This window comes from Spinacia oleracea, chromosome 6 (assembly GCF_020520425.1).
Source record: "Spinacia oleracea cultivar Varoflay chromosome 6, BTI_SOV_V1, whole genome shotgun sequence".
Classification (NCBI taxonomy): Eukaryota; Viridiplantae; Streptophyta; class Magnoliopsida; order Caryophyllales; family Amaranthaceae; genus Spinacia; species Spinacia oleracea.
In genome coordinates, this window is record NC_079492.1 from 115,150,247 (window position 1) to 115,174,870 (window position 24,624).

The 24,624-nt window shown below is 37.4% G+C and overlaps 1 protein-coding gene across 2 annotated transcripts; it reads right to left on the reverse strand.

Annotated features, from left to right (window-relative positions):
* Nucleotides 1–794: 794 nt before the first annotated feature.
* Nucleotides 795–24,321, reverse strand: LOC110776209 (LRR repeats and ubiquitin-like domain-containing protein At2g30105). Of its 2 annotated transcripts, XM_021980764.2 has the most exons (10): nt 24,069–24,320; nt 23,896–23,990; nt 23,463–23,630; nt 22,573–22,695; nt 22,351–22,451; nt 3,849–3,986; nt 3,412–3,460; nt 1,685–1,750; nt 1,491–1,610; nt 795–1,414 (listed from the first exon to the last, which is right to left on the reverse strand). In XM_021980764.2, exons 1-10 carry the CDS (start codon nt 24,235–24,237, stop codon nt 1,304–1,306), a joined length of 1,140 nt encoding a protein of 379 aa, XP_021836456.1. In that variant the 5' UTR covers nt 24,238–24,320; the 3' UTR covers nt 795–1,303. The 2 variants fall into 2 exon arrangements, with proteins under 2 accessions (XP_021836456.1, XP_056686939.1); XM_056830961.1 differs by lacking the exon at nt 3,849–3,986 and having other exon boundaries at nt 24,069–24,321.
* Nucleotides 24,322–24,624: the final 303 nt, after the last annotated feature.

The window sequence follows — 24,624 nt, forward strand, 5'->3', positions numbered from 1 at the left end:
TACAGACAAAAAAGGGGCCAATAAGTTCAGATAAGTCTACCAAGATCAATCGGAAACATGACAGTCGATAAATTCTAATACTTCATATCAAGTTTCAGATGGAAAAGACGTCCAAATTTGTATCACGATTAACTTACTGAATGACAGCCACCTAAAATAAAACTTTGATGTATTTTGAAGCTGAAGATTAACTACTATTCCCTTTGGGTTTTTGAAAAGCACCACTTACTTTTTACCGGTGTATTTTTTTAAAATGCATTATTTCTACCTTTGATCATTTTCTACATTATGTTTATTATTTCTCTCTTTTACATTAATCTTGGTCAAAGTATTTTACGGATATTGTTTTTCTCTTTCTCCGGTTAAATAATTTTAAAAATTATTATTTCTCACATGCTATCACTATCATGGCCCCCATTGTTCTTTTTAGTTAATAAATACTTCTACGTATTGTCCAATTACACCATTTAATATTAATTTTCCATGAGGATTTTAAAACAATATATTTTGTGTCAATGCAAGTGATGCCTAAATGGATTAAAACAAAAACGGGAAGGAGTACATAAGAGCTTCAATTAATACTGTACCAAAGATCTACAGCTGATCTTTGGAAGAAAAAGAAACAGGGCATGATCTGCGTGCTTGCTTGCTCGGTTTTAAAGCTGCAGCAGACGTTCGCCGTTCGCGTGCTTTTCTGCAACGACGTGGATACAAACAGCCCAGCCTGCTAAGTTTAAAAGAGGAGATTCTTGATAGACATTCCCTGTGATTCTACAAGAAGATGGAGGCAATAATTACTTATAAAAACTTATTTCACTCTTTGGTAGACAAATGAATCCATCTGCACCATCGTGTCGCAACTCACAAATCATTATTTACACTCTTTAAATCAATATATAAGGGGCGAAATAAAAGCTGATGGTAACATTTGGTTGTCAAATTATAATTTAGTGGCAAACCAACAGGCTGCTGATTGCCAAAAGAAAATAGCTAAATAAAACATAGCTTGGTAAATACAACTGAAGAATGACTAACGTCATATATTTGCCTGCGCAAATGGAGGTATACTTAACAAACTAAGTGGATAACACTAATCAATTACAGGATGATCCCGAGTAAATCCTTCCATAGATTTCCGTCCCTGATCCGCCACAATGACCACAACCCCTTATGAGACTTTGATTCTGTAACCTTCAATTCTTACCCCCATATGAGAGTATGAGACTTTGATGAACGACCAGATAACAAGGTTTTCTGCTGCGGCACTCTTCACATAATGAATTTGTGTTTGACTGTTTGTCTATCAGTTCTGATCAGCACCTTCATCAAATTCAGCGGAGCCACCAGCACGGAAATCCAATTGCTTCTGATATTTCAAGCGTCTCCTCTTATCGAAATCTTCCCATCCCTCGATCTGGAAAAAGTGATTCAATATATTCATATCCTTCCAACATAAAACACCAGTCAAGCAGTGAAGTGAAATAGTATACCTTATGAAGCATATCTGTTGTTATTCCTGCTTTATGAATATTAAGAGTTGAGAGCTCGACACAATTTTTGAATAGAGTTGATGGCAGTGATTCAAGTCCATTGTGATTAAGATGCAACACCTATGCAGCAAAGAGATGGTTATACATAAAAGCAACAGACGGTCAAATAGCACAAAATTCGTATGGAGTCCAACCTTCAACTTTTGTAGATTGCCAAATGTCTCAGGTAACTCTCCGAGAAGATTTGAGGATATATCTACCTGGGCAATACAAAACAAATTCAGTAAAGAAACTCATCAGCAACATAAAGAAGGTCAGAGCTGAAGGATGGTATAAATTGGGCTCTAAAACAAAAGGAAATTTTGACAAAGGCAGTCCCAACTATGGACGTTCATCTTTAAAAGGGTCTAACTACGAATTATTACTGTCACATCCCAACTATATGGGGTGTCAACTTCGCGTGGGCCTTTTTACTTGTAACCGGCTAAATAAGTAAAAGCGTTGAATTTGTTTTTAAACTTAAATGCAAAATAAAAATAACCTTTTCTCCCTTCCTCCCTCCCAGTCTCACATACTGCAATAATGTACCAACCGAAAACTTGCCACAACCAAAACAAAAACTCACCTACGTTTGCAGCTTTCTTCTATCCGGTTGTCCCTCTCTTCCACACGTCTCCAATTTTCTCAGTTTCTCTAAACCCACCGACACCCAAATGGCCAATTTCTCTCTCTAATTTCTACATTATTACCGCCCCAAAAGCCAACAATCTCACTAATTACTATCACCCAGTTATTAGATCTCAACAACAAAATTCTGGGTTTTGATTCTAGTTGATCAAACCGAGATTAGACCCAGAATTGTTTCAATTAATTGATCTCAGATTCTCAGTACCAGAAAAATAAGGATTAAGAGAAACCCAGAAAGCAAAGATTAAATAAAAAGTACCTTTGTCTAGTAAAAAACCTCCTGAAAATCAAAGACTTTTCACGAATTTGATTACAACCCAATTAAACCACGAATTTCAAATAAAAAGGTGTACAACAACAACAACAACAAAGCCTTAGTCCCAAAATGATTTGGGGTAAATAAAAAGGTGTAATATGTAAAATTGGAGAGAGAAAATTGTGAACTTTTTCGTCAACAACAACGCAATTCATGCTTATTTTCTTGGGGTAATGAAGTCACCATTTTTCCAATCTTCATTCTTTATTTATTGTGTTGTGAATAAATGTTGCATTAATTTGATTCAATTGACTTCGGGTAAACACGCCCTTGAATTGAAGAAGAGCCATGATCTTGGGGTAACCTCCATTAAAACAAGAGAATGAAGAGGAGTGAAAATTACAAAATAAAAATAAGAGAAGGGAAGAAGGAGATAACAGTGTACGAAAATGGAAGAGGTAGAAGGAAGAATAAAGAGGGTTCTTTTTTTACTATTTAAAAGGGGTGGGTGGGTTTTTATTTTTAATTTAAACGGGAGGGTTTTTTGTTTAGACGGGTGGTGTTTTTAAAATGGGTATTTTAAAAAAATTGCACGTGATACGCACTCAACGTACACGTCATCAATTTTACCACTTCCAGCCGGTCATTTTCAAATTGGGACCACGCGAAGTTGATACCCCATATAGTTGGGACCTGTCAGTAATACCCAGTAGTTGGACCCTTTTAAAGATGAATGTCTATAGTTGGGACTTCCTTTGTCAATTTTTCCTAAACAAAATGTATTGTATCGGTTGCTAATCAAACTTTCCCAGTTTTTTACCCCCTGAAAAAGGTATTAATACCCAAACAATACCCCAAATGGTAATTAGGAAACTACTCTACAACCCGGGGGATGGGAAAAAACAACCTTGAATGAATGGTAATTTTCTGATTAAAGGCCCACTTTCTGCTACAAATCCTAAAGTCACAGAAGTATACCTCAACTAGAGAACTGCAGTCACCTATACAAGAGGGTATTGCAATTATCCTGTTAAATAAGAGTATAAATCAAGTTAATATCATTCTTAATCAGAAACCAGTCAAATTCATACAGGATATATGTAGTCATGTGAAGCACATAAATTTTACAACTTACCATTCAGAATAAGACAAATAAATGACCAAATCAAAATCGATAAAGCAAATTCACAAGCCTTACAAACTGCTATAGTTCACATTGGTCATGCATACTAGTTCAAGACCACCACACAAATATTAACATCAAGTACTTGTTCCGACATCTCCATAAATCTCATGAATACTGTCATACTGTCGTATTTTACCTCTCTCCATCCTGGGTTTTGGAATAGATGATCTAGGGTTGCATCTGTCAAATTAAATGAAATTACCAAATTGTGGATAGAGTGACTGCACACCTGTTGTTGTTGACTTTTAAAATTTCCAACTGTGTCAAAAGACCAATTTCTATCGGAAGAGTTTCCAGTTTGTTGTCTGCTACATGCAGTTGCTCCAGGGAAGTGAGTGCACCCAAGGAAGAAGGTAGATAAGTCAAGCTGCATAAGATAAACCTCCAAAATTAATTAGTTCGGGATTGCGGCAATTGGCAGACCTACCGGGAGGGGGGGGGGGGGGGGGGAGGCATGTACCACCCCAAGGACAAAGAAAATAAAAGAAAATTGCTTACTGTCTTGTTATTTTACAAAAGGTAAGAGTATAAAATCAGTTGTCTGTATGTGAAGTTGTGAACATCACAAACAAAGGGGAGCTCAGATGGTTGGTGTAAGTACAATAAGACAACTACTTTGTTTAAAAAGGTCTAGGGTTCAACCCTGATCCTAGTTGTCACGCTCCGAATGTTTTGACACCGGATCCGTGCGGCGCGCTCTTGCCTACGGCGGCAAGGGAATGAGTGTCTCGGGGCTCGTAGGGGTACGACCAAGTGTTTAATTCAGAATAGGTACTCTTGCCTATTCACGACAAGAGTGAAGGACGAGAGTCGATTGGGGAGCTTGTGGCACATCCGACACAAGCGAGATCGGCGATGAGAAGTTATCTTATTGCGGGACTTTGATGGATATTGGGTGCTTTAGAGCGAGTGGCGGCACAATATACAAAGGCATACAACAAAACAAAAGCAATAAAGCGATGGCAACAATTGATGAAAAGGAGGAATTCATTCATTCATACCTCTCATAGAGGTTTATTTTGAATCAGCTACATACAAACTACAGTGAACACTGAATTGACAGTAACATAATAATTCTATCTAAAGCCTAGAAACCAATTGGAAAAGTCTTAGAAAACATTAGATAAGCAAAATACAAGTCAAGGAAGTTGGATTCTAACATCCTCCCCCACCTAAGTTGTCGATGTCCTCGTCGGCTTACAAAAATTACAATAGATAAAAGAAAAATTCTCCTATCCTAAATTCTGCAGTTTTTGTTGCGCTATTGGTTGATGGCGGTTGAAGGAGTCTTCTTAAATCCGGTTGTGTCTTGGTTGATGAACGAACCATTACGGAAGTCTTGTTAAGCGTTGCTTCCTTGAGTTGATGCTTCTTAGGTGTACACATCTTTCTTCCATTTTGGTTCGCCGCTTCGTAAGGGTGTCCCTTCTTACTTCCTTCTGATTCTTTCTCGGGCTCTGCACGACTCGAGCTATCATCTTGATTCTTGCATCTGTTGCTTAGGGGGTCTCTGAGATGTCACTTTTCTGTGTGGCTCCACCACTCACATCGGTGGGTGTCTGATGCGAGGTTGCTTCTAGGATGTTGCCTTCGTGGGGTTTCATCACTTGTGTTGTGGTATCCGTGTTGCGAGGGTGTTTTTTCGATTTTGCCTGGAGCGCTTCATCACTCGCATTGTCGATAGGTGTCGGACTTGTTCTTCTTTTAGGGCTACCATCCTCATAGTTCCCATCTTGTAGATGGAAGTATGGAACCCATTATGTGAGGCTACTCATCTTCTTCAGATTCATCTGCCTCATTTTGGGTTTCTTCAACGGTCGTGGCTGACAACCTCCAAACCTCCTTTAAAGGTTGCTACCCTCCCCTTTGTGTTTGCACTCCCACCATTTGTGCGGGTCTCGAAATAGCAAGCAGTTAAGCCTACCAATGTCTCCTGAGGACATGTCGACTTTGGATTCCCTTGTTGATTGGGATGGCGACGACCAAGATTTCTGAGAGTCGCTTCCCCACTTCTTGCCTTGAATCCTCCGAGCCATTTGTTGCGCTCTTAGGTGAGCTTGGAGTTTGGCCCTCCAGCATGTAGGCGTCCCCCTAGTTTCTTCTTCTGAGTGAGGGCCTCTCCCAGTGGAGTAGTCCAATCATAGAGGCCGAAAGGGTGAGAACTTTCGCCCTCAAAGCTTCACGTTATGCCCATTCATGCAGCCCATTAACAAAGTTGAACAAGCGATCTTTTTCATTAGTATTCTTTCACATAGTCGCATATGGAGCCCTTTTGGAGGATCTCTTGTAGCTTCATTCTTACAGTAAACTCGGTGTTCTCGGTGTTCCCATGTGTCTAGACCTTCCCATTTTCAATGTCGGCGAGCTTTTTGCGCCACCATAGTTTTGCATCGTCCGACAAGTCACTCAACTTACAAATTCTGAAATATTGCTCCATGCCAAAGAGGAAGTTGTCGACTTCTTTTGAGTCTATCGCGTCACTGTAGTCTCCAGGCTTTGGAGGTTTGATTACTCCTCCATCGACGTCTCTTCCTACAACACGCATCAATGTCGCACACTTATCTAGTGCCTCCTCCCCTTAACAAAGTTAAGTTGTCCATGAAACACCTCTTTCTATTGCATGAGCTTGATAGGGTTCCATTCTAAAACCAATTGGTCATAGGTGAAGTACCCCACCAATCTAATATGTTAGTCATCATCCCTCTTCTTTTTCCATTGTGGGACAATGATTTTCAACTCATGTGTGGGTTATTACTCTTAACACCCTCATCACATATGAGCCCGTCTATTTTTCTAGCAATTTGAAAAGGTCACCACTTTCTTCTTTCTCTGGACTTCCAACATGAACAATCAATTTTGTCGGATCTTTGAATCCTCTCCCTCTTGCATTTTTCAATTCATTGGCCCTCCCTCCTTGGGATAGTTGATCAGGAACCCCTTCCCATTAGTCATATAAGGAATAAATAATACAATATTTATAAAAAAATAGCTAACAATCCTAAATAATAGCACGTAAAAGCTGTTACACCTGCCAATACAATTGTTTTTTCTAAACATAAAATTCTAACTCACTCTATTTCTAAATCATATGATAACATAACATTGTAAGATGGAGTTAGGGACGCTAAAAGTCCAACACCAATTCGGCGACAAAAGGTGGATGTTTTAACCTCGGTTCCAATGATTGTCCAAGGAATCTCATTACACCAATTCGGTTAAAAGGAGAAAAATACGATGAGTTGGCAAGAGTTATTCGTACCTCTTTGAAGGTGAAGAAAGTTTGGGTTTTTGGAAAGGCATGTCCCAAAACCCGAGGAAGGGGATGCCAAATTGGATACCTGATACACCGTGCATTTTGTGCTCACTGCATGGTTGATGAATACTATTGAGCCCTCCATTCGTTCAGCTCTTTCATATTATGAGGACATGCAAGAGTTGTGGAAGGTGTTGAAAGGGAGACGTGTCGTGAATGGAATACGAATTTGTTAAAAAGTTCTCCCTTGGTGAGGGCAAGCAAGGGAGATTTTGCATGATTAGAAAATTTTGGGATAAGTTGGCACATTATGTCACATTGCCTACCTGCTTGTGTAGTAGATGCTAGTATGGTGGATGCTTGGTGCACAATATCAAAAGTTGTTACAAGAAGACTGTTTTCAATCGTTCTTGTTGATTTGGATAATGTGTATGCTTTGGTGAGATTTAACCTCTTGAATCAAGATCCTTGCCATTCCTAGATTGTGCATATCAAAAATCTAACTCAAGAAGAATGTTTGCGTGATGGTGAGGTTATGACCATTAATGAAGATAATGACAAAATGATGGCATTTAAGGTGCAAGCAAATGTAAGAAGTAAATAAAAATTAATTGAAAATTCTAGTAAACTTTGTACTCATAGCAATCGTGAAGGGCACTAAGAGCTCGTGCTTCCAAATTCATGGCTTTCGAGATTGGTGGGGTGAGCAGCCATACGGTGGCCGCGGGTCGTGGCGGCAGAGGGGGGGGGACGGTAGTGCATCCAATGGACGAGGCCAAGGAGGTGGCTTATGAAAATCTGACCAATATTAGAGCAAATAAGACCAAAGTTGGTACTTCAACATAGTTAAGTGGGGTGGAAAGACAACCGTTAACTTCTAAGCATGCGGGTCTTGCAAATATTCGACACAATGGCAGAATATCCGGATCTTCTCAATCTACCTAATCCTAGAGATCGTTAGACGGGTGAGTCTTTACGGATTATCGATAAAGGGACATTAAATTTGATGATTAGCGTGTAGAACATTAGTCACTGCCGTATAGGAAAGGCTTTCCAGTTGGACGAAATTCTCAAGCTACTCATGAGGGCAATGTAGTGTGTCCAGGAAACTTGAGACTTACTAATGTGTTATTTGTTCCTAATTTGGATTGCAATTTAATTTCTGTGATACAAATAATTTTAACTTTCAAATAACAAATACATTATGTGTTATCCAGGACCATGAGAAATGAGGAGGTTGATGGGACTGGTTGAATGTGAAGATGACTTGTTTTCCAAGGTGTTCCACAAGCAAATATTTTACCGGTTGATGGTGGAAAATCAATGGAGTTATGGCACAAGTGTTTGGGACATCCATCAGAAATAGTCCTTAGGAAGGTTCCTAATGTGAGTGTTTCTAGCTGTTTGAATTTAGATGGTTGTGAGTTGTGAGGTATGTTTTCATGCAAAACAGCCTAGAGAAAGTTTTCCGATTAGTAGTAGTAAAGGTAGTCGGATTTTTGAGCTTGTTCTGGGGACCAAACGGGGACTCATTCTTGTGAAGGGGCTTCCTATTTTCTAACAATTGCTGATGATTTCACACGGTCAATTTGGGTTTATCTATTAATAATGAATTGGTAGTTGAGATCATGTTTTTTGAATTTTGTTGCATTTATTGAAAGAAAATTTGGTCAGAAGAATAAACGGGTTAGAAGCGGAAATGACATTAAATTTAAATGCTTATGAATATTTTAAAGAAAATGGAATTATTTTGGAAACGTTATGTGTTAGGGACACCACAATAAAATGGTATAAGTAGAAAGAAAACACACATATTTTGAATGTGGCACTCGGACTTCGTTATCAAGGACACTTACCACTAAAATTTTGGGGGGGCGGGGGGGAGTGTGATCACTGTGATGGCAGCATGCTACTTAATTAATTGGACTCCATCAAGAGTTCTTGAATGCCTTATGAATGTTAACAATGTTTATTTGGAAAAGCTCCAAATTCAAATGCAACTCGTGTTTTGGGATGCTTATGTTATGCACATAATCAGAAACATAAAGGCGAAAATTTTGCAAGTTGGAGTCGTAAGTGTGCATCTCTTGAATATTTGTTTGCTAAAACCGGGTGGACTTTGTTTGATAAAGAAAAGAAAATTCTGTTTCTAGGGACATTAAATTTTTTTAGCATGTTTTTCCATTACAACAACAACAACAAAGCCTTAGTCCCAAAATGATTTGGGATCGGCTAACATGAATCGTCGTAATAGATCGTCATTGTCACCAATCAAACCAGAAAGGAGCATAAGTAAAAAGAAAAAAGCAAGGAAGAGAAAGTGGAATTAATGAAAGTAAGATAACAGAAAAATGTATATATATTATAGAAGAAATATTGTAAGAAATAATAAAAAATAAGTAAAGCTTAAAATAAATGAATAAGTAAAATAAGTACATTTCAAAATAGCATGTAAAAATTAAAAAAAATAAAAGAATTTTAAAAATAAAATAAAAAATAAAAATAAGAATAAAAAATAAAATAAAAAAATAAAGAAACTGAAACATGAAAGTTGTATAAGTCAAATGAAGTCATCAATGTATATTCTCTATCTCCACTCTGTCCTATCCAACGCCATATTTTCCTCAATCCCAAGAAAACTCATATCGTGCTCAATCACCTTCCTCCAAGTTTTCTTAGGTCTTCCCCTACCCCTTGCAATTCTATCACTTTGCCACCCTTCTATCCTCCTTACCGGGGCATCACTTGATCTTCCACTATCGAAAATAAATTCCAAAAATAATGTTCCTACCAGTGTGATGGTGGTCGATGAGTTGGCATGTGATAATAACAATGTTGTACGGGCTCCCATAAAGCCCAAAACTATTAGCCAGCAAACCTCAACACCTCATGCAGGCATGCAGAGGGGGTGGTGGGCGTAACGGGGGAAGTGGCGGAAATGGGAAAAGGGAAGATGCCAAATTTTCCAAATTCTCGATATTGTGAATATGATTGTGAAAAAGAAAAATCATTCCGAGAATTCATCTTCTTCGTCAACCTTCTCAGATACTCCTTATCCCATTTCACATTTTGTAAGTTGTGAACGCTTTTCTGATAAGCGTAGAAAGTATATACACAGTTATTCTCCTTAAGAGTTTTAAGGGACCAGTTGAATATGATGGGTGGAAAAAAGCAATGGCGGAAGAAATATGAATACTGTAAGATCAAGGTACTTAGGAGCTGCAGGAATTACCTCCTAAGAAAAAAAGCACTCGGTAGTAAATGGGTGTATACACAAAAATATGATGAACATGGCAACTTACAGAGAATAAAAGCAAAATTGTTAATTTTTGGCCATCATGAGGCGGAAGGAATTGACTATAACGAGACTTTTTCTGCCTTGGTAAAAATGGAGACTATTCGAACTTTCCTTGCCATTGCAATTATTAAAAATTGGAATACATCAGATGGAGTGCATAATGCATTTTTGCACAGTGACTTAGAGGAAGATGTTTACATGATAATACCACCACGATTTGGGAACAAACAATCAAGCATGTTGTATATGAAGGAAATAATGCCCTTGGTCCAAGTATGCATTCTATGTTAAGTCTAATAAATGCGGTTCAGTATTAATTAACAAGTTAATAATTCAGTGAGATCAAGTGAGCTGAATGCCTAGCTAGAGGCCGCTTCAGTTCAAGTGGAATTAATGATATTAATCCACAGCTTACTCTTGACTGAACCCGTAGGGTCACACAAATAGTACGTAAACGGATCAAGTATTTAATGGCATTAGATACTCCATCTATGAATATTCGGAACCGACGGATCTTGGTTTCAGTGGGAGCTAAGATCGTCACAGGCAAGAAATGAATACTCCGGAAACGATGATATTGCCGGAAACGGAAATATGGATCGTATCGGAAATATGAATATTATCCAAGTCGTAGATGTTGCCGGAAACGGAAACATGGTACGTATCGGAAAATATTATTGGAAATGGAAATATTACCAGAATCGGAAATATTGCCGGAAACGGAAATATTGTCAGAATCGGAAATATTACCGGAATCGGAAAATAATTCCGGAAACGGAAATATTAAATATTTGTTCGAAACGGAAATTAATTCCGGAATCGGAAATATTGAATATTGTTCGTATCGGAAATAGATTCCGGAAATGGAATTTTAATCGGAAGCGTATCGTACGAATTAGCATCGGACGAGGCCTGCCGGACGAAGGCCCAGCACGAAGCCAGGCCATCGCCCAGCAAGCACGCACGCCACAGCCCAGCGCGCACAAGGCCACGCATGCGTGGGCCGCGCTGCGTGGGCTGCTGCTCGCATGCGTGGGCAGCCCTTGTGGCTGCCGTGTGTGTGTGAGTTTGAGCTCATGCGAGATTCCTGAATCTGCAAGAATCAGTGTATGATTAAATGTCTATTCCTATTGGATAAATTGATTAAGTAGAATTCATGTAGAATTCTAATTCCAATTAATTCGCATCCTACTAGGATTACGATTCCTTTTCCATAACTCTATAAATAAAGGCCTAGGGGTCATAATTTATACACAAGTTTCAAAGTATTCAAAAGTGAGTTTTTTGAGAGAAAATTCAAACACCCATCTTGCCCCAAAAGTGCCGAATTTTCTGAGTACCTTAAGGGCGATTCTAGTTGGTCAATCTTAAGGCGGATCCGGACGTGCTGTGGACTTTCTACGGAGGGACGACACTTGGAGTCCTAAAAGACTTGTTCTTGTTCGGTTCGGGCGCAGCTAGGGAAGGCACGCAACAAAGAGTATGCATCTAAACTATGCTAAATGATTATGTGTAAATAATATGTTTCCTGGGTTAATGGTTGTTTCCGCATGATCTATGTAATGTCATATGTATCATAACCTAACAGTGGTATCACGAGCCCCTTATTATTTTCATAATCTAAATTGCATGAACATGGTTAAATATTACAAATTTGCAAGAATTAAAAGGGGTGATTAATTTTCGTAATTGTTAATTAGTTGCAAATTGCGTTTATTTAATTATACGTACGCAGTTTTTCGGCAGTTTCTTCATTACTCATCCGAATTGAGTGATTTTTGTGTCAATTCCGCATGTAAAAGGCATTCTAAAATTTTGACAAAAATAGTATTTTTCTGCCGAACCCAGAATTCTCAAATTCGAAGCCTAACTATGACTTTTCGAAGGTTTTAGTTTTTCGAATGCAAAATTTCGTAAATTTAAGATGTTAAATTAAATATTTGCGATTCTTGTTGATAAATCTTGAATTTTTGATTGACCTATTGCATATGTTTAACAAGTTTGAATGCCTAGTCTTGTTAATTATGCAATCTAATTTGTAATTATGATTAATTTGTTGAAAATTAGAATAATTTAGAATTAATTTGATTTTCATAATTAATTGTAATTTAATTAGAAACCTATGATTAAAAACCACCATAAAAATTGTAAATTTACGATAAATTTTAAATTTTTATGACCTAGACTTGAATCCATATCAATCGGAAATCAATTGGATAATAAATTTTCGATTTTTCGCCCTAAAATTATGAAATTAATATTATTTATTAATTTGTCATTAATTTTAAATATAAATTTTAAATTTTATGCGATTCGTTCAAATAACTTGCACGCGCGAAGCAATGGACGCTTCGTGTTACCCTTAAGGGGTGTTGTATAATGCGGGCATGCGACGACGAGCAAGGGAGCTCGTCGCCCGTGCGGCACGAATGCAATGAGCAAGGCCGTAGTGCACGAGCACAAGGCAGCAGCCCTGCCTTGTGTCGTGTGCCACGAGCAATGAACGGATGGGCATGGGCGAGGGGCGAGCCAAGGCAGTCGCGTGTGGGCAGCAAGCGAGCTGCGCCACAACGCGCGCTGCCTCGCACAAGTGCGCGCAGCCTCGTGCGCAGCGAGCGCAAGCTCGCGTGCCACGAGCGCTGCGCCCAGCATCACTCGCGCGCACCAGCGAGCGATCTCGCGCGCCAGCGCGCGATCTCGCGCGCCAGCGAGCGATGCAGCGCCCCAGCGAGCGATGGCTCGCGCGCACCAGCGAGCGAACTCGCGCGCCAGCGCGCGATCTCGCGCGCCAGCGAGCGATGCAGCGCCCCAGCGAGCGATGGCTCGCGCGCACCAGCGAGCGATCTCGCGCACCAGCGAGCGCGGTAACGCGCGCGCGCTGCGAGCGATAGCTCGCGTGCGGTGGGCGCTGTGCGGAGGCTTGCGTATGGGACAGCAGCAGCTATGCAACGAGCGCATGGGCTGCGCGCACATGGCCAGCAATGGCTGTGTGCGTACAGCCCATGGGCGTGCAACGCGTAGGGTGTTTGCGTTACGATTAGATCGTTTTGAATGTTTAATTTGAAAATTTCAGTTCACGTAATTTTTAATTGATTTTAAAATTAATAATTTGAATTAATTTCTTGGATTTTAATTTTGAATATTATAATTATAATAAATGGCATTTATTCTAATTATTTTACTAAAATTAAAATCATAAATTAATTTAAATGTGACTGAAATTAAAATTAAATTTTTGGATTCAATTATAAATTTATATGAGCTTTAAATTTTAATTAAATTTGTATGTTTCCGGTTAGACTAGAAATACAATTTTATGTTTAAAATTAGTAAAGCATATGAATTTATTGGTTTGAGTGGGAGTGCTTTTAGTCATAAACTCTTGATTAGGTCTACAAATCCTTAAGGTTAAAACAACTCGATTAGAATTAATAAGGACTGAATAATTGGTAGATTATTGGTGCCCTTGATTAATTGCTGCAAATGTTTACGTGATGCATAATGTGTTTTACTAACCAGCTATGTGGGCCATTCATGATAATGAATGGGTGAATGGTATATATTGTATATGTACTGTTTTGCAGGTTATGAAGTGACTAGTATGGCCCAAATAGGATAGAAAATATGGTCTGCGTACCATTAATTTGAATGTAATTGGTCTAAAGTACCAAAGTTATTTTTCAATTCAAATATGGTCTGCGTACCATCAAATAGTTGTAATTAGTTATAACTTATCCTATTTGAAGAAAATGGTGCCTCCCACGGAGATTTTCAAGACTGACTTTGAAGTCAAAGCTTCAAGATGAAGTCGGGCCATACTAGATCACAAATATCTTATGCATGTTTTAAGTTATTTAGTGCTTTAAATATGTCTTAAAATGCATGAGATCAAAAGCTTGATTATGTTGCATGATTAAGGATTTTAGTTCACTTAAAATCTAACCAACATAGTAAGAGCCTTAAGTTCCAAACTTAAAAATTGAGTTAAAAGGTGCCATGCCAAAATATACACTTGCTTGGATATCCTTTACATCAATCTAGTAATAGTTTTCGCTCAGCGAGGTGTTACTTATTGGTCCTAAAGGGGCAAGGTACACAAATAATTGTGAGTACATGTTAGTTTTGGTGAAACTCAACGATATAAGTAAGGAGTCCTTTTATGTCGTGGCAAAATCGATAGGTTTACCTAATAAGTTCTTAGACGTACCTATCAACCAAGAATAGTTTCTAGACTATTAGCAAAAGGCTTTTGCTTACCTAAGATGTTTTAGGATTAAGTCGACAAACTGTGCTTAGTTCTTCAATGATTTTAGGATCTTGGAATCATTTTATTCACACCTGCTGGAACAACATAATTCGAATAAAATGCTAATAACTTGTTTGAATTGCATGGTTGCTTTAATTTCAAGTTATTATTCATGATAAATGTTTAGACTTTGCATGCTTCAATGTATGTTTTAATTATTGTTTATAATTAAATATCTTGCACTGCAATAAATCCTTTTAGAAAGGTAACAGTAAATTTCCTCGATTGGTAGTGAATCCAAGAACGATTCACGGAAAAGAGAGAAAGTGAGCAATTTAAAATGTACGTTTCTTATATCGACTTTTATGGTTGTTTTCGAATATCAAAATCGAATGGCAAACCAATTGGTGCTTGTGAATTCAAAATACACTGTAGTTTTGAGATCATAAAGCATTGAGTCTAATACGCTCAGCTTTACCAATGGTTAACAACCTAATATCTTTGTCCATTTAATTCTCGAATGAGTCTAGTCCCTAGACATTCGAATAGATCGATACTTAGAGAACTTTAGAAGCTTCTGGTAAGATCATCTAGTTGAAACAAAATATTCAACATAAATTAAAATGGTAAAGAACCTTGTTGGTGACATTGGACATATCTAACAAAGTATAAAAGTCAACACTAAAAAAAATTCAATTCTTAAGACTATAAGAAAGGGTACAAGAAATAGGAAAACGAGGAACAAATGAAAGGAATTTACGATTCCGTTTCTACCTATAAGTTTATGTTTAAAGAGAAGTGGCCTAGCAATCAAACTTCCTTGGTATCATATACCGCTTGAGGTTCTTACTTCGGTAATAACTCAAACAATGGAAGCTAGGATACACTAATGACCTACAAGTGGGAAATGAAGCATGGCAATGCTACATTAGTTGTAGGGTCATCTAGTTTGTTTTAAGTCCTTTCAAGGCTGGAACTTAATGGCTATTTGTTCCATAATCAGCATACCTAAATTTCTGCTTCAAACACAGAAAGACTCACATTCAGAAGAACAAAAACAATGCTTGTTTGTTTGTTTATCTGAATGAAATGGTCAATTACTGGTTGAGTCAATATGCTTGATTAAAACAAACAACTCTTTAAAGAACTTTACTAGGTTCAAATCAACCCCTTGATTTGAGTTCCACTAATCTTTGGCATTGTTGCTTAGACCATATCAACAGGTTAACATTCAAAAGCTCTATTTTGATGAACTTTTGAAAGTTGGTTGATTTCTAGATCAACTTAAGACAAGCTAGTCTTACTTGTTGAAAGTAACAAAGAATATGAACTATTGTTAGAACGCCTAGACGATAGAGTTCAAAGCTAAAGAAAGGTTTTATGACTTTATTATTTCACATGGATTTGAGTGAATATAGGTTTATTTACTCAAATGTGATATAAGTTGAATCTGTTTGGCTAGTTCAAAGATTCAGAAGTATAAAACCCACTCGGCAAGAAATCATAAAGATCTAGGTTAGATCATGTTGATGATTACTTGAGACCAAATATGATCATCAATGGTTGTGTGGTGTAATTTCACAATCTAGGTCCATAAGATATGGCATATCTTAGTTGGAATAATCGAAGTCAATTAGTACTTGATTCGATTAATGATGAATCATAAAGACTTTTCCTATAATTTCTAAAACAAAATGCTCAACTACCACCAAACTAAACCAAATTCGTCAAAGCTATTGAAAAGTAATTTCAGAATATCTTTTCATAATATATCTAAAGAGTTCCTAAACTCAGTGGGAGCTTAGTGTTTGTTATTCAACAAACTAAGGCCCAAGTATAGATATATGTTTCATTGTGATTTATTCAAATGAGACACAAGGGTATTGTTTCTACCACGAATTTTTGAGAACATAATGTTTGTTTGCTCGAAATAATGTCCTTTTGGAGATTCGTTTCCAAAATGACAAGTGGGAGAAAATAGACCTCGAAAGTTTTCGAGGCGAACAACAAACATAAACGGACATTCCGGAGGCTTTTCGAAGTGCTTCAGAAAACCCGAACTTATTCTTTAAGGACTTTAGAAGTGGCTTTAAAGAATAGACTTCTCTTAGAAGACTTTACAAGTGCTTCAAGGAGAACAGAATATTCAAAGGACTTTTAAGTGGCTATTGATATTCTGTTGTTTGATGTTCTATACCCAAAGTAGGCATAGAGTTCAAGTCACTGGAACTATGAGATTCTTCTATTAGATAGTGAAGAAACATGGAGTTCAGGTCATTGAAGCTATGCGATTCTTCCATTAGATAGTGAAGAAACCTACAACTTGCAGTCAAACTATTATCATGTAGATTAATGAGTTTGTGACTTGTAAGAAAGCTATGACGAAACCCAGATTCCCTAAAATGGTTAGAGGCCATATATAGACTCAAATGTTTTAAATGGTTAGAGGCCATAAAACATACTCAATGTTTTGATGACAAAATTGAAATTTTGTTGATTTGCAAGAATGGGTTCACACCTATTGGTTGCAAGTTTGTTTTAAGGATAAAAACCATCAAACATGGAATTGTGTTCACACACAAAGCTAGATTAGTTGCTAAAGGTTACAAGCAAATTCATGGTGTAAATTGTGTTGAAACCTCATGCATAATCGTAATGCTCAAGTCTATAATTCAAGCAATGATTGCATATTGGTACATATAGCAATTGGATGACAAAACGTATTCCTCAATCAAATGTTGGAATAAACTATGTACATGGTATGTCATAGGATTTGTGGATCCAAATAAATGCTTGAAAAGGAAAGCTAGCTTATAAAATCTAAGTACAGATTTAAGCAAGCAATTGGGAATTGGAACTGTATTTTAAGTGAAGCTAATAAGCATTTTAGTTTCATAAAATATACATGATTCTTATAGATGTATAAGAAGTTTAGTGGGAGTACATAAAAACTTATTTGGTCCTATGTGTATCACACACATATCTCTCTATTGTGAAATAACATTCAAATGCTAATGACTTAGATTTGAAATTATTCATCAATGATGGACCATGGCGAAACTTAGTACATACTGGGTATTAAGATCTATTTACAAAAATCTTATGATATTGTTTTGGATTAAGTAATGGCATTTACTAAATCAAACACGAAAGTCTCCATTGGAGATATTCGACCCATGTGAATAAATCTAAGTAAAGGATGTTTGAACTATGTATAAGCATTTACTAAGTTAAACATCAAAGAGTCTAAATGAGATTCTTAACCTATATTATATGTCAAAGAATTTAGCTGGATTCAGTATCTGCTGAAATTGAATAAGCTAAAGTTACATGAATAGAATTCAATTGGGAATTATTCTGCAAAAGAATTTATCATGTATGATATAATATGAGGATCGCCAAAAACGTATCGTATGACTTTAGCCATGATGAACATATACCAATCTCTATTGATCTAAGTAAAGATCAACTAGATTGAGATCAAGAATACTTATGGTACTTGAAAAGGTACATAGGAATAGTTCTTGATTCAAGGAAATAAAGATATGCTAAATATTGATGCTACACGCATAAACACTGGCAAAGGATCAAGCAAGACCCTTTGGAGTTAACCATTGATAAGGACGAGCTATAGAGCATCGTGTTTTGAAATGGCAACATGGATTGGAGACCATGAGTTGTTGCGTGGGAAATTAAAATATTAATTTCTATGTTCTAAGATACAGCTAGAGAGTCTTCCACATATCTATGAACTGCTTGGATAGGTAAATCCAAACAAAGCATCACTAGCAACCTATACAGTTGAAGTAAAAGTAATTATTGCCTAAGAAGCAATAAAACAGGGTTGTTTAAAGTTCTTCACTGAACTTGGGTAGATCACCTATCTGCTGGCTTGATGGTTCTTCATTGAAAAATGCGTAGAACCACTCTTGAAGCAAGAAAAACGTCTGCTAACTTGATGGTTCTTCATTGCAAAGTGAGTAAAACCACCATCGAAGTAAGAAAGACTAGATCACATAATAAACAAACTCGAAAAGATCTTATCATCATATCTCGAAGAACATTCGATGAAAAGGATATTAAGATTGGCAAAGCATGATAACTAAACCTATGCAACAAGTGAGAAGCAACACTCACATTGTAGCACTGGAAATCAAGCATAGCTTTGAATTCCATGAACTGTTTTAAAGATGGGTTTGAGGCCCATGGTTGTAAAACAATTGGGTTAAACATTTATCATATATGAAATGTATTTTCATATTCCATTTAATCTTGGTTTAGTATTAAATGATGAGTCCCTTCAAATTTGACGATATATTCAAGATGGACTGTCAGGACCAGTCCTGTGACTAAGAAATGTCTATCAAGTGAACTTGAATGTCAAAGGTTGAAAATGGTCCCTAATCGGAGTTTTCTATAAAATTGGACGCATAGAAAACGTTAGACGATTAGAATGCAAGATGACTAGTAGTTCTGTTTCTTGAACTATGTGGACATGGCAATGTCATAATCATTTGCATAGATACTTACTTTGGGAAGACTAGTATCGGACAAGACCTATGAAACTTTACTGTAAGAGATGAAAATCTGTCATAAGTAAATTTCATTAAAATTATTAGACACTAAATCCTCAATACCTGAGTGATTTGAGATTACTTGTTTGAGAACTGGTTGCTTTGACGTTGACCAACCGTCGCACCGTAAAAGGAGGCTATAAAGGCAACGCTCAGGTAATCACCTATCAAACGAAGTCTAATCTCAAGATCGCAAGATTGGGATTGTCCTCCCATAAATCGGGATGAGATGCTTAAAAGTTGTACAAGGCCACTCGGAGAGCTAGAAACTGTGAAATGCATGGCCGTGCTCGGATGAATCATAGGCTATGATTATCTGTTTATTTGATCAGTTGAACTCTGAAACCGAGGAACACCTCTGGACATAATAAGGATGACAACTCTTACCTTATGTTCAAGAGCAAGCATCGAGCGACAAAGGAATTAGGAAATGCACACTTGTCCCTAAGGACAAGTGGGAGACTGAAGGAAATAATGCCCTTGGTCCAAGTATGCATTCTATGTTAAGTCTAATAAATGCGGTTCAGTATTAATTAACAAGTTAATAATTCAGTGAGATCAAGTGAGCTGAATGCCTAGCTAGAGGCCGCTTCAGTTCAAGTGGAATTAATGATATTAATCCACAGCTTACTCTTGACTGAACCCGTAGGGTCACACAAATAGTACGTAAACGGATCAAGTATTTAATGGCATTAGATACTCCATCTATGAATATTCGGAACCGACGGATCTTGGTTTCAGTGGGAGCTAAGATCGTCACAGGCAAGAAATGAATACTCCGGAAACGATGATATTGCCGGAAACGGAAATATGGATCGTATCGGAAATATGAATATTATCCAAGTCGTAGATGTTGCCGGAAACGGAAACATGGTACGTATCGGAAAATATTATTGGAAATGGAAATATTACCAGAATCGGAAATATTGCCGGAAACGGAAATATTGTCAGAATCGGAAATATTACCGGAATCGGAAAATAATTCCGGAAACGGAAATATTAAATATTTGTTCGAAACGGAAATTAATTCCGGAATCGGAAATATTGAATATTGTTCGTATCGGAAATAGATTCCGGAAATGGAATTTTAATCGGAAGCGTATCGTACGAATTAGCATCGGACGAGGCCTGCCGGACGAAGGCCCAGCACGAAGCCAGGCCATCGCCCAGCAAGCACGCACGCCACAGCCCAGCGCGCACAAGGCCACGCATGCGTGGGCCGCGCTGCGTGGGCTGCTGCTCGCATGCGTGGGCAGCCCTTGTGGCTGCCGTGTGTGTGTGAGTTTGAGCTCATGCGAGATTCCTGAATCTGCAAGAATCAGTGTATGATTAAATGTCTATTCCTATTGGATAAATTGATTAAGTAGAATTCATGTAGAATTCTAATTCCAATTAATTCGCATCCTACTAGGATTACGATTCCTTTTCCATAACTCTATAAATAAAGGCCTAGGGGTCATAATTTATACACAAGTTTCAAAGTATTCAAAAGTGAGTTTTTTGAGAGAAAATTCAAACACCCATCTTGCCCCAAAAGTGCCGAATTTTCTGAGTACCTTAAGGGCGATTCTAGTTGGTCAATCTTAAGGCGGATCCGGACGTGCTGTGGACTTTCTACGGAGGGACGACACTTGGAGTCCTAAAAGACTTGTTCTTGTTCGGTTCGGGCGCAGCTAGGGAAGGCACGCAACAAAGAGTATGCATCTAAACTATGCTAAATGATTATGTGTAAATAATATGTTTCCTGGGTTAATGGTTGTTTCCGCATGATCTATGTAATGTCATATGTATCATAACCTAACAGTATAGGTGTATGGTTTAAACAACACCAAGACGTTGGTTTGCAAAGATAGGGACATCTTTAAAGGATTATGGATTTAAACAATCATACTCTGGTTATTCTTTGTTCACATTAACAAGAGGGACAATCTAGATTAATGTACTTGTATACGTTGATGATATAATAATTGCATGAAATGATAAGGCATCAACAACAATTTTTAAATATCGTTTGGGAAAATGTTTCAAGATGAAGAATTTAAGCGTATTAAAACACTTTCTCGGGTTAAAAGTAGCGCGTAGTAAACAAGGATATTTTATGTGCCAAATGAAGTATGCACTAGATATTATTAATGAAACGGGTTTACTAGGAGCTAAACCTAAATCTGCACGGTTCCCAATGGAGCAAAATCATAAATTGGCATTAGCTGATGGAAAATTGATGGATTGATAGATGATCTAGTATAGAAGGTTTGTCGGACGTCTAATACATCTTGGTGTCACGCCCAGATTTAGCATACTCCTCCCACATTTTGTCTTTATTTATGCAACAACCGAGAGAGAAACACATTGTGTGTTGTGCGCTACATGAAAAAGAATCTCGATCAAGGGATTTTATTGCGAGGTGGTAGTGATTTGATTTTGGAGGGTTGGTGTGATTCTGATTGGGCAAGTTTCCCTCTTACTAAGAGATCGCTAAGCGGGTGGTCTGGTTCGTGTTACTTGGTTATTCACCCATTTTAAAAAAGACCAAGAAGCAACCAATTGTTTCTCGTTCATTAGCACAGTACTGATCAATGGTTGCTATAACATGTGAATTAAAGTGGCCGGAGCAATTGCTTGGAGAGTTGGGAGTGCATCTTGAAAAAGGAGTGAGACTCTATTGTCATAGCCAATCTGCATTACTGTTTTTAGTGAACGGACAAAACATATAGAAGCAAACTGTCATTTTGTCAGAGATGCAATCACAAGTGGATTACGTACATCCGTATGTTCCTACAAAGATGCACTTGACGAACATTTTTACTACAGTTTAGGAAAAACAACAGTTCGGATTTTTATCACGCAAGTTGGGCATTCAGGATCTTCACACTCCAATTTGATGGGGTATTGCAATGTTATGTTATCACATTATTCAGAAGTAGAATTAGTTAGAATTCTATATTTAAAAATTATAATTGTGTTGATAGGTATAGTAACGTCTACGTATATTATTTAAGAGTGTCAGCTATTCTTTTCTAAATATTGTATTACATATTCCTCATATTCACCCAGTAATCAGAATGGGAAAAAGAGAAGCAAAAAAAGAAGAACAAGCCATAGGTTCTTTTTGAAGAAAACCATGAAAGATGTCAGAATATAAAAGCATGTCTATACACTGTTCGAGTCCTATTCATGGAAATTGTTTTGAAATTGTTAACTTGCTAAGATTCCCCACACGACATTATTGAGTAACTACGTCAAGGGCATGCATTTCAAATGTTGTGTTTCCATTTATTACGGAGTATATACAGGCACAAATATATTTTTTTAAAACCCACAGGCATTGGAGAGCAAGTATTATTTGACTACAGAACTTACTTGTTTTTATCGAAAGAAAGATATTTCAAAATCTTCAACTGAGTTAGGCCCTCCCAACTTACTGAATCATCCGAGATTTCATTTGAATTTAAAATCAATTTCTACAAAACCACGATACAGAAGCACACTGTTTACGATCCAAACAAACAGTTTACAATAGCGAAGAAGTATTTTATGTCACTTTCGATAACCAAGATAAAAATAAGGATTTTAGTTCTTTACCTCGATACGTGTCAAGCAGCTAATATTGATTGGTATATCACGTATAAAGTTGTTGCTGAGATCAAGCACTTTAGCACAAGAGCCAGAAGATGATCCACATTCCCATACTTCTTCAGGTATAGCCTTTGGATTTTCCAATTTACACAAATATACATTAATCAGACTCATAAAAGAATACATTCATGGAAATCATCCCAGGATTGTGTGAAGAGATACTACAATGTCAAATTGTCAATATAAACATCAAAGAGCCTCCCGACTTGGGCAGGGTGGGAGGGGTTGGGGGGGGGGGGGGGGGGGGGGGGACGAGAGATCGTTTCAACAGAGCCCTCGATCCAATGTGCAATGACAATCTGTTACTTTACAGTATATTAACCAAGACAGCTTAATTTGTTCAATTATAATCCAAAAACCAAAGCATAATTAAACTGACTCCATTTCAAAAGAAAAAAACAACATGTCTCTCCTACAGAGAAAAATTCTAAGGTCAAGCTCAAGCCTGAGAAGCACAATGATGCAAACACTTTTCAGCAATTATCCACACATCTAAACCTCCAGTTTCCGATTCCAGACCAAACATGGAAAACTAGATCCCCTAACTCTCCCTATACCACCAAATACCCTCATCCAAACGCAATACAATAGCTTACCATTAGCTGAAAGCAACTATTCCAAAATTCAGGGTCATGACTCATGACCAAACAAAGAAACATAGTGCGAACACATAAACGCAAAAATTGAATAACATAGACACTATCTATGTTCATCTCCACATTCAACCCCCCTCCCCCCTTGACTTTATCCACAAAAACTGCACAAAATGTTCCACATGATTTGCATCAAATGCTAAAAGCCTAAAAGCAAATGGAACACTAATTCAGGGATTGTACCTTCAAATTCGACTCAGCGAGGCCAATAACTCTAGTGATCTTCCATCGTTTAATCCTCGAGTCAGCCATTGGGGTTGCTAGAATGGGCACGAATTTGATGGTTCGATCTGCATTCGTGATTTTCCGATAATTCGACAACACGGATGCATTCTTAATCCTCGGACCCTCCTTTCAAACCCAAAATTAAACACCAAAAACTTCATTAAATCACTTCAACGTCAAAATTAATCAATTGTTTACATAATTCAAACCCAGAATTGAACACCAAAAGCTTCATAAAATGAAATCAACATCAAATTGATCGATTCTTACATAACTCAAACCCAAAATTAAACACCAAAATCTTCCTTAAATCAGCATCTAACTGATCGATTCTTAAATACTTCAAACCCAAAAATTAAATTGAAACTGGAAGTATAATTGAAATTATTACCCCTTGATGAAGACCTTCAGCAGCCATGAGCATGATTTTAGACCCATTCTTTATTTCCGAAGTCCTCAAAGTGTTAGAATCAATCAAGACTTTTCCTACAAATTCAAGAAACCATTTTTAGAAGCACGTATTTCGATGGAATAAAAATAAACAGGAGGGATACAGAGGAAAACCTTTGTGAATGAGCTTCTGGCCGCGAGGGAGGACGTTAGTGGAGGATTTGAGCAACTCTTTGAGGTCAGCAATGGTGGAATCAGTCAACATTGACATTCGAATTGTTTCACCACCGAATTTAATCTGCAACTTCACCGTTTCGCCGGGTACTTCGTCGGCGATTTCCATTTTTTAGTGTTTTTCCAATTTTCAGTTCACTAGTGTTGGGTGGTTTGACCTGTTTTTAAAAAATTTGTTTATTTTCCATGCAATAGTGGAGAAAATTTTAATTGGGTATGTATTTAGGAATGGATCGTAATCGGGTCGGATGTGGTAAACACCAAATCTGATCCATTTAAAATTTGGACTCTAAAATCTAATCTAATCTAATATACATATATAAAGGAGGCATATTTCCTGAAATATTAAAGCGCCACCTAGGATTACTAATGGTTTCGACCAATGAAAAATAAGATTTCTAATTTCTTTTTGAATTAAAAAAATCAAGTTCCACGTAGATATTTTAATTAATTAATTATTAATATATATAACTCCATCGAAAATCAAACACTCTAA

Bases quoted from the DNA above. Each gene is read 5' to 3' on its own strand.
- LOC110776209 (XM_021980764.2), bottom strand. From the start codon at position 24,237: ATGGAAATCGCCGACGAAGTACCCGGCGAAACGGTGAAGTTGCAGATT. The intron at 23,631-23,895 runs GTAATAATTTCA...TGGGTTTGAAAG, and splicing joins CTGAAGGTCTTCATCAAGGG to GAGGGTCCGAGGATTAAGAA. The intron at 3,461-3,848 runs GTGTGCAGTCAC...CTTATTTAACAG, and splicing joins TTAAAAGTCAACAACAACAG to GATAATTGCAATACCCTCTT.